The following is an 8,540-nucleotide window of genomic DNA, read 5'->3' as shown; positions in this document are numbered from 1 at the left end:
AACAAGTCGATTCTCTTAAGGCATTTAGTGTTACAGGAAATCGAAGTGACTGTTGCTAGCAATTCGCTCTAAACTTTTCGTAAATTAGAGTTTTCGTCGTTGTTAAAATCGTGGTATTATCTTTAAAAAAAATAACAGTTTTCAAGCATCCTTTCATGGACATTGTAATCTAAAGTATGCAAAACATGTTTTTTCATTGTTATGCCATCTAAAAACTGACGTAAGTCATAGATATTCACGGATTGATTTTTTTTTGTTTACTTATTATGATGGATTAGGAAAATAGTTAAGAGAGTGGTCGAGATGGGCGGTCTAATTTTCTTTTTCATATACATTGAAGTTTTTCCCATCCACCTTGGTTAAAACCACCTGCCACAAGCCGCCACTCTAGTTTGGACATCAGTTTTTATACGCGATTCTTAATTTTTTTATGTTTAAAAGATTTAAATTATGTAAAAAATTATTTCTGTCTAGATTTTGATGTTTTAAATATTGGATGTTTTTAGAATTTAAATGATGTAAGAAAGTACTACTGTTGTGTTTTTACGTATTAAGCTTACATGCTTACTGTAGGGTTAATAGAAATGTCAAAATGGAAATAGGAGAAGAACAGAGAAACAGTATGTACCAATAAGTTGAACGCGACGGACGCGAATTTCTATACAATTTTGAAGTTAATATATTTTATACTGCTGGAAAGCAAAATTCCTGACTTTTAATTGGGTTCGGGCGTTGCAAAAAAGCTTGCAATGAAACATTGGTGCCGTGACCAGGATTCTGGCGAGGAAATTCAAATCGTCATAGGAAGCAAACTTCGTAAGTTAACGCGTGAACAAGAACTTATTGGTGGTACATATGCATGTACTAGGTACGTAGAATTCGATTGCAAATTCTTCGAGCAACAACAACGACGGAACGTCAGCAGCTTGAGTTTATTAAAAGCGGTGCATACGACGAACACGTGAACGTGTTGGAGTTGAGGTTGGCAGCGAAGCGTCGACGCAGGCAGAGAAGTTCTCAGTCAGCGGTAATCGAAAGAACTAGAAAACAAGAAACAAAAGATTTAGCAACGGCAGTTTCCTATTGTTGGATCGTATGATCGAGCGCATCTTAATTTACACGAAAAAAAAAAGAGTTAAATTGCAAAAAAAGACGACAAGAGCCGAATATTTCTTAAAATTTTTTGGAGTAATTCTTGCAAAGTAACAAAGAAATATGGGTAATGAAGATGAAATGGAGCAACAGGTTGATCTGACCAAAGCTGAAAAATTGTCGGAGTATAAACAATTGCGCTCGTCGACCAAGGGAAATATAACTCGAATTAAAACAGCGGTCAGCAAGAAGAATGTTCCTATCGAGGAGCTGGGTTGCAGGTTAGATATTTTGGAAGCCTACTTCAAGCAGGCATTGTCGATTAGTACCAGCATACTTCGACTGTGTACTCCATCTGAATGTGAGTCCCACGAGAAGGCAATGGCGGACATCGAGGATATTTACGTTGCAGCTAAGGCGAAAATAAAAGAAAAGCTGGCTGCAAGCCGGGTTGATGCCGAGGCAAGTGCGCTTAACGTTACAACGGCGGCGATTCCGCAATCGTCAATGAGGCGTCATATAAAACTACCAACATTCGATGGAAAATACTCGGAGTTTCCGAAATTTATGGCGATTTTCCATAAGATGGTGAATCAAGATGAAACCTTGGACGATTGCGAGCGGTTTTTAATTCTTAAAGATAATTTATCCGCACGAGCACTTCACGCCATTGATGAATTCGAGATTACCAGTTTAAATTATAAGAAGGCGCTTGACCGGCTGAGGAGTAACTTCGATAAAAAAAATTTAATGTTCGAGGAACATATTGCGGCGTTATTTTCTGGGAAAAAGGTGTCGAGCTCGGGCGATTTGCGGGAATTGATTGACTCAGTGAACACTCATTTAAACGCGATGCTGTCGTTTGGTAATTATAAAGACATAACTAATGCTATGATCATCTATCTTGTAGCAACGAAATTAGACGAGGAATCCTTGGCAAAGTGGGAGGAATCTATCGACTATACAAGGCTATCCACTTGGGATGAATGCTCTGCAGTGTTGACTAAGAGATGTGAAAATATGGAGGCTCGAGAGACAAGAACGGCACGCTGTGGCGAGAACGAGGACGATGGAAGCAAAGCTAGTCGCAAAGATAATCGCAAGGCGGTTGGTTGTAAAAAAAACGTTTTGGCTATAGAGAAAGGTGGATGCGAAGTTTGTCGAAAGGACGGGCACAACGTAGAAAGCTGCCGTAAATTTGAGGCTCAGAAGGTTCCGCAGAGGCGCAAAACGGCACGACATTTGAGGCTGTGCTTCGTGTGTTTGCAAAGTGGGCATAAGGCCAGTAGCTGTCAAGCGAAACGGTGTATAGAGTGCGGTGGTGACCACCATAAAATGCTGCATAAAAACAACGTAGAGGTGAAGACGATCGACGCACCAGGCACGACGCAAGCTGCTACGGTAAGTCAAGTTGCTGTGCATGCTACGATGCAAAATGAAGGCGCGGATGTTATTTTGGCAACGGCGGTAATTGGTATCAAGGGGAGAAATGGACCGGAAATCCAAGCTCGTGCGCTTTTGGATTCAGCGTCCCAACTAAATTTGATGTGCGAACCGCTTATGCAGAGACTAAAGCTTAAATGGACTTCATGCATCATGACTGCGCACAGCATTGCAGACAGTGGCACAAATATTACAAGAAAAGTGCAGGCAAGCGTCAAATCAAGGATTGGTGGTTACGAGACATCACTTGAGTTTTATGTGTTGCCAAAAATAACGTCGTTTAAGCCAGACCAATTTATGAATGCAGATGATTGGGGCATCCCTAGTAACATATCATTGGCAGATCCGAATTTCAACAAGCCTGGCCGTATAGACGTACTGTTAGGCGCAGAAATCTTTTGGGACTTATTATCGGTTGGCCGAATTACGCTGAAAGCGAATCTCCCGCGATTGCAGAAAACTGTGCTGGGTTGGGTCGTGTCAGGTGTGACAAATCGAGCCGACTCCAACGAGAGGCTTAGGAGCAGCTTAATGATGACATCATCCAAGCAACCAGGTGTTGAAGAGGAACTGACGGCCCTTGTAGAGAAATTTTGGCCGATGGAACAGGTTGATGCAAAAACACTGTTTCCAACAGCGGACGAGGCACTGTGTGAAGAGATTTTTATCAAAGAATCTAGACGTGATCACACTGGGTGCTTCGTGGTAAGGATTCCATTTAAAGAAAATGTCGCTGAGCTAGGCGACTCAAATCAAGCGGCATTACGGCGATTCTTGCTCCTTGAAAAGAGACTAAGGAATAATCCAGTAATCGAAAAAATGTATAATGCATTCATAGAGGAATATTTGGCGTTGGGGCATATGGCACTGGTACCAAGGGATTCCAGGGAAAAGGTAAATTACCTTGCACCGCATACGTTTGTGTTACGGCCAGAATCTACAAGTACTAAACTGCGGGTAGTGTTTGACTGCAGTTGTAAGACCTCATCGGGGCTCTCTTTGAATGATGTAATGTGCAAAGGACCCATTGTACAAGATGACTTGCTGGCGATCGTGTTGCGCTTTCGATGCTATAAGTATGCGATAACAGCGGATGTGACGAAAATGTATCGGCAAGCCTGGGTGAGTGAAGAGGATTCATTTTATCAATGTATATTGTGGCGGCCAACCCCAAATGAAGATATTGAAGTATATCGCTTATTGACGATCACGTACGGAACGGCGTCCGCGCCATATCTGGCGACGACATGTGTAAAGGCACTTGGTGAACAGTGCGCAGAGAAGTTTCCATATGGTGCAAACAAGGTTTTATCAGATTTTTATATGGACGATCTGATATCTGGTGCAGACTCCGATGAGCAGCTACAACAAATTTACTCGGAGGTCAGCGAGATTTTAAGTTCTGCAGGGTTTGAGCTACGTAAATGGTACTCGAATAATAGTGAATTTTTGAAGAAAGTGCCATCGGATGATCAAGAAAAGCCACTGCGTATGAACGATGCCGAAATCATCAAAACTCTCGGTATTATATGGGAGCCAACTTCCGATGTGTTTCGTTATGATTGGCCGGAGCTGAAAATGGATAAACCGGTGACAAAACGGATTGTGCTGGCGGAGATTGCGAGTCTGTTTGATCCTCTCGGTCTAATAAACCCCATAATCGTAAAGGCTAAGATCTTTTTGCAAAATCTGTGGATTATAAAGGTGCATTGGGATGAATCCCTACCATTGAAGGATAACGCTCAGTGGATCAGATTTCGCGAGAAACTGCCTTTGGTCAAAGATATACGAGTACCACGATATATTTTGGCGAAAAATGGTCCTGCCCGAGTCGAATTACACGGATTTTGTGATGCGTCGCTGCGGGCTTATGGGGCATGCGTGTACATTCGCACCGTCAATGAGCTGGACGAGGTTACGGTGGCGCTGTGGAGCGCCAAGTCCAGAGTGGCACCATTAAGAACTAAGTCGCTACCACGATTGGAATTACTTGGAGCTGAATTATTGGCCAAGTTATTAACCAAAACCCAAGAAAACTTGGTCGTTTCATTGAATGCAATCTATTTGTGGACAGATAGCGAAATCGTACTAAATTGGTTAAGTAAGCATCCATCGGAGTGGTCAATTTTCGTTGCGAACAGAGTGGCAACAATTCAAGAGTGGACGAAACATGCACTATGGAGGCATGTTCCAACCAAGAGTAACCCAGCGGATGTTATATCTCGCGGCGCATATGCAGATGAGCTAATCGAGTCTTGTTGGTTTACTGGCCCAGCGTTTTTGAGGCAAACGTGTGACAAATGGCCACCGAACAGATTTCGGAGCGACGCATCTGAAATAAACATAGAACAAAGGAGAGCAGTGGCACTACCCATCGAGCATCGAAAAAATCAGGTGCTGCTGTGGTTGGAGTCGCATAGTAATTTTGGGCAGATACAGCGAAAAGTGGCATATCTGTTGTACTTCTTTCGGCGCAAAACCAATCGCGAGACCTTGGTTACCAGCGGTGATGAACCGATGCTGACAGCGGAGCTGTTGAGAGAAGCGTGGGTGCGCATCATGTACTGCATACAGCAGGAATACTTTGAAATGGAGATCAAACTATTAGCGTGAGGCAAAGAATTACCTCCCGCCAGCATATTAAAAAACCTTAGTGTGTTCCTGGCTTCAAGCTTTGGAGTTTCCATGATGCGCGTCGGAGGCCGGCTCGCCAGATCGCAACTACCATATGAGGCGAAATTTCCAATTGTGTTGCCCCCTGAGAGTCTAATTGTGCGGACTTATATACGACATCTGCACGAAACCAACATGCATGTGGGTACGCAAGCGTTGATGTCGTTATTGAGGCAACAGTGCTGGGTCGTGAATGCGAGAAGGCTGGTAAGACAGGTAACCACCCAATGTTTGCTTTGCTTTCATTCCAGGCCCAAACTTTGTGAACAAATTATGGGGCATTTGCCAGCAAGACGCGTAGCAGTAACAAGGCCGTTTTACTCCACTGGTGTTGACTTTTGTGGACCTATTCTCACCACCGTCCGACTTCGAGGAGCACGCACTGTGAAAAGCTATTTGGCGATCATGGTTTGTTTTTCAACCAAGGCGGTACATATTGAGGTGGTATCCGACCTCAGTACAAAGGCGTTTATGGCAGCGCTCAAGCGGTTTGTGGCGCGAAGAGGCTTATGTCACCACCTTTATTGTGACAACGGCACTAACTTTGTGGGTGCTCGGAGAGAAATGCAAGAGTGGAAACAGATGTTCTTCTCCCAACAACAACAGCACAAGATAAGCGAGTTCTGCGCAGTAAAGGGCATTGCATGGCACCATATACCGCCGCGCTCCCCACATTTTGGCGGGCTGTGGGAGGCGGCGGTGAAATCGGCTAAATACCACCTTACGCGTACGTTGGGTGATGCACACTTTACGTTTGAAGAGTTGTGTACAATAACCACAGAAATCGAGGCGATTTTGAATTCGCGGCCGTTGTGCACCGGTTCGGCCGATCCTAATGACGAAGAAGTGCTAACACCAGCGCATTTTCTGGTTGGTAGCACACCGGATGTATTAGCAGAACCACTACTAGAACCAGCAAAGGTCAGTCTTAGAGATCAATGGCAACGTCTGACAGTCATGAAGCAGCATTTCTGGGCTCGATGGAGCAAAGAATACCTGCAGGATATGCAACGCAAGGCGAAGTGGATTAAACCGCAACGTAATTTGGCAGTAGGTGACTTGGTGTTAGTAGCTGAAGACAACGCTCCGCCAAAGCATTGGATGATGGGCCGTGTTGAGCGGGTCGTACCAGATGAAGCTGGCGCCGTGCGTGTTGCTGAAGTGCGTACGAAGAATGGTTGCATCAAGAGGGCAATACAGAAACTTGCCCGCATCCCAACCGAAGATGAAATTAATGGTTGATGACCTGCCGGTATATCAAGGAGGCCGGCATGTTGTGTTTTTACGTATTAAGCTTACATGCTTACTGTAGGGTTAATAGAAATGTCAAAATGGAAATAGGAGAAGAACAGAGAAACAGTATGTACCAATAAGTTGAACGCGACGGACGCGAATTTCTATACAATTTTGAAGTTAATATATTTTATACTGCTGGAAAGCAAAATTCCTGACTTTTAATTGGGTTCGGGCGTTGCAAAAAAGCTTGCAACAAACAACTACTATATTAGAGTGCTCATCCATGGGCCTCTCATTATTGAATGGGCACCCCTGCCAATTGGGCAACTTTCCCAAGAAGCCCAAGAGTCAAGGAATAAGGATATTAAAAAATATCGGCTGCTTGTATCCTCGGACCCTGTCATTTCAAGTTTACGTTTAAACCCACCAAAACAAAATCATAAACTGTCGTCAGATGCCATTAAATTATTATCAACTGTTGTAAATGCGGATGCGGAATTGCTATCAGAAAATATAGATATGAGCTTGGATACTTCAGATGACTGCGAGTCTGACGGTGTATGAAATTGTTATCTTAAAAATATATTCCTGTACCAACAAACATGTATGTCTTGTTTATTGATTCATTCAAAATCCCGCAGTTCCCGTGTAAATTTGAACATAAAGATTTTTAGAAACAAACATTAAGACCTCGAATTCTTGTGCCGTGCGCCTTGATGTTGGCGCACAAAGGGGAGGGACCAATAGTTTTACGCCGAATCCGAATGGAGATTTTATTTTTATGAGAAGCTGTTCTTCGTGGCTGAATACACTCGGGGGTTCGCCATTGGCTGCCAAAGGGCGACTTTATTACAAAAAACTTGTTTGTTTCTTATTTTTTGATGCTGGTCGGAAGCTGGGCTTGAACCCAGACCCTGCGGAATGATAGCATATATTGCTAACCGCTACATCACACCATATAACAAAAAGGCAGAAAACATGACCTTTTATACTTAACTACCTTAGTTTTGCTAAAAATCTGATTATTTTAAGCGTACACAGCAGCCATTATGGATCCGCCATTTTGAATTTCGAAATTATGTGGTGAAATTTAAAACCAGCAACCAAAATAAAGACGAATACACAAGGTTTGATTACAATTGTACCACGCTTCGACTTTTGGCCAGCTTTTTCGAAAAATTGGCCACTGTGCGCTGGTCAGGGAAATTGAAAGAGTAAAAATATACTATGGAAATTGACGATGTAAGGAAATGTTTGCCGCCATATTTATAAAAAATAACGTAGATTTAAACAGTTGTGTAATGTGACATTTTCATAAAACTTTTGAATTGAAACAGCTTTTTAAATCTATGTATTTATGTACTTACATTTTTATGAAAGTATTATTTCTCGTTTCTAATTTTGTATAAAACTATTTGCAGTCATTAACCAACAAATAAGTTGTCAAAAACAACAACTTAAGCAATGCTGCTATATGATATAAAATTATTAGTGACAAATCAAAAGTTATTTGGAAAAGTAAAGTGTGAAAAAAGTTAAAGTAAAGTAACTATGTGTCTTTATTTAATATGTTTCTTGTAAATAAAGTTCTAAACACCAATTCCAATTTCTTATTATATATTAACAGGTATGTTTCATTAAATTCTATATTATAGACATCACTACAATAGTTAAAAAGTTTTGCCTATTTAATTACAGAAACTAAAGAATTATGGCTCAGAGAAAGTTTACGAAAAACTACGCTCATCTGAACTATATATAAGTGTTAAAATATTGTTTGGGATCGCATGAAATGTTGCTTTAAAGGGAATAGGCCCTTTTTCCGGCTTAGGCTACTTTAATTGAACGGCACAGATATGCCAATAAAAAAGTTCATTTCGTTATTTATAAGAAAAAATATCAGAAAAAGTAGTTTGTTTGTTATAACAAAAGTATTTAAAAAATTTCTTTTCGTTGATTAACAAAACAAAAAATATTGTAGTTCTCAAGAAATATCACGAGAAATATATTTTCATTATTTCTGATGCTAGAAAATAACTTTGCGGTTGCTGTAAATTTTCTTGAAGAAATAAGTATATCGTCGCTACCATGCCAAA

At 41.5% G+C, this 8,540-nt stretch overlaps 2 protein-coding genes across 2 annotated transcripts; both read left to right on the top strand.

Moving 5' to 3' along the window:
- Positions 1 to 1,215: 1,215 nt before the first annotated feature.
- LOC118750753 lies at positions 1,216 to 5,148 on the top strand. Its single transcript, XM_036485485.1, has one exon. It carries the CDS (start codon positions 1,216 to 1,218, stop codon positions 5,146 to 5,148), a length of 3,933 nt encoding a protein of 1,310 aa, XP_036341378.1.
- A 333-nt stretch (positions 5,149 to 5,481) lies between these two features.
- On the top strand, positions 5,482 to 6,450 carry LOC118750755. Its single transcript, XM_036485487.1, has one exon. It carries the CDS (start codon positions 5,482 to 5,484, stop codon positions 6,448 to 6,450), a length of 969 nt encoding a protein of 322 aa, XP_036341380.1.
- Positions 6,451 to 8,540: the final 2,090 nt, after the last annotated feature.

Source organism: Rhagoletis pomonella, unplaced genomic scaffold (genome assembly GCF_013731165.1).
Source record: "Rhagoletis pomonella isolate Grant_MI unplaced genomic scaffold, Rhpom_1.0 Rhpom_scaffold_00385, whole genome shotgun sequence".
Lineage (NCBI taxonomy): Eukaryota > Metazoa > Arthropoda > Insecta > Diptera > Tephritidae > Rhagoletis > Rhagoletis pomonella.
The sequence above is the reverse complement of the archived record's forward strand: the minus strand, read 5'-3'. Positions and strand labels throughout refer to the sequence as shown.

Coding starts and splice junctions, on each gene's coding strand:
- LOC118750753 (XM_036485485.1), top strand. CDS start 1,216: ATGGGTAATGAAGATGAAATGGAGCAACAGGTTGATCTGACCAAAGCT.
- LOC118750755 (XM_036485487.1), top strand. CDS start 5,482: ATGGGGCATTTGCCAGCAAGACGCGTAGCAGTAACAAGGCCGTTTTAC.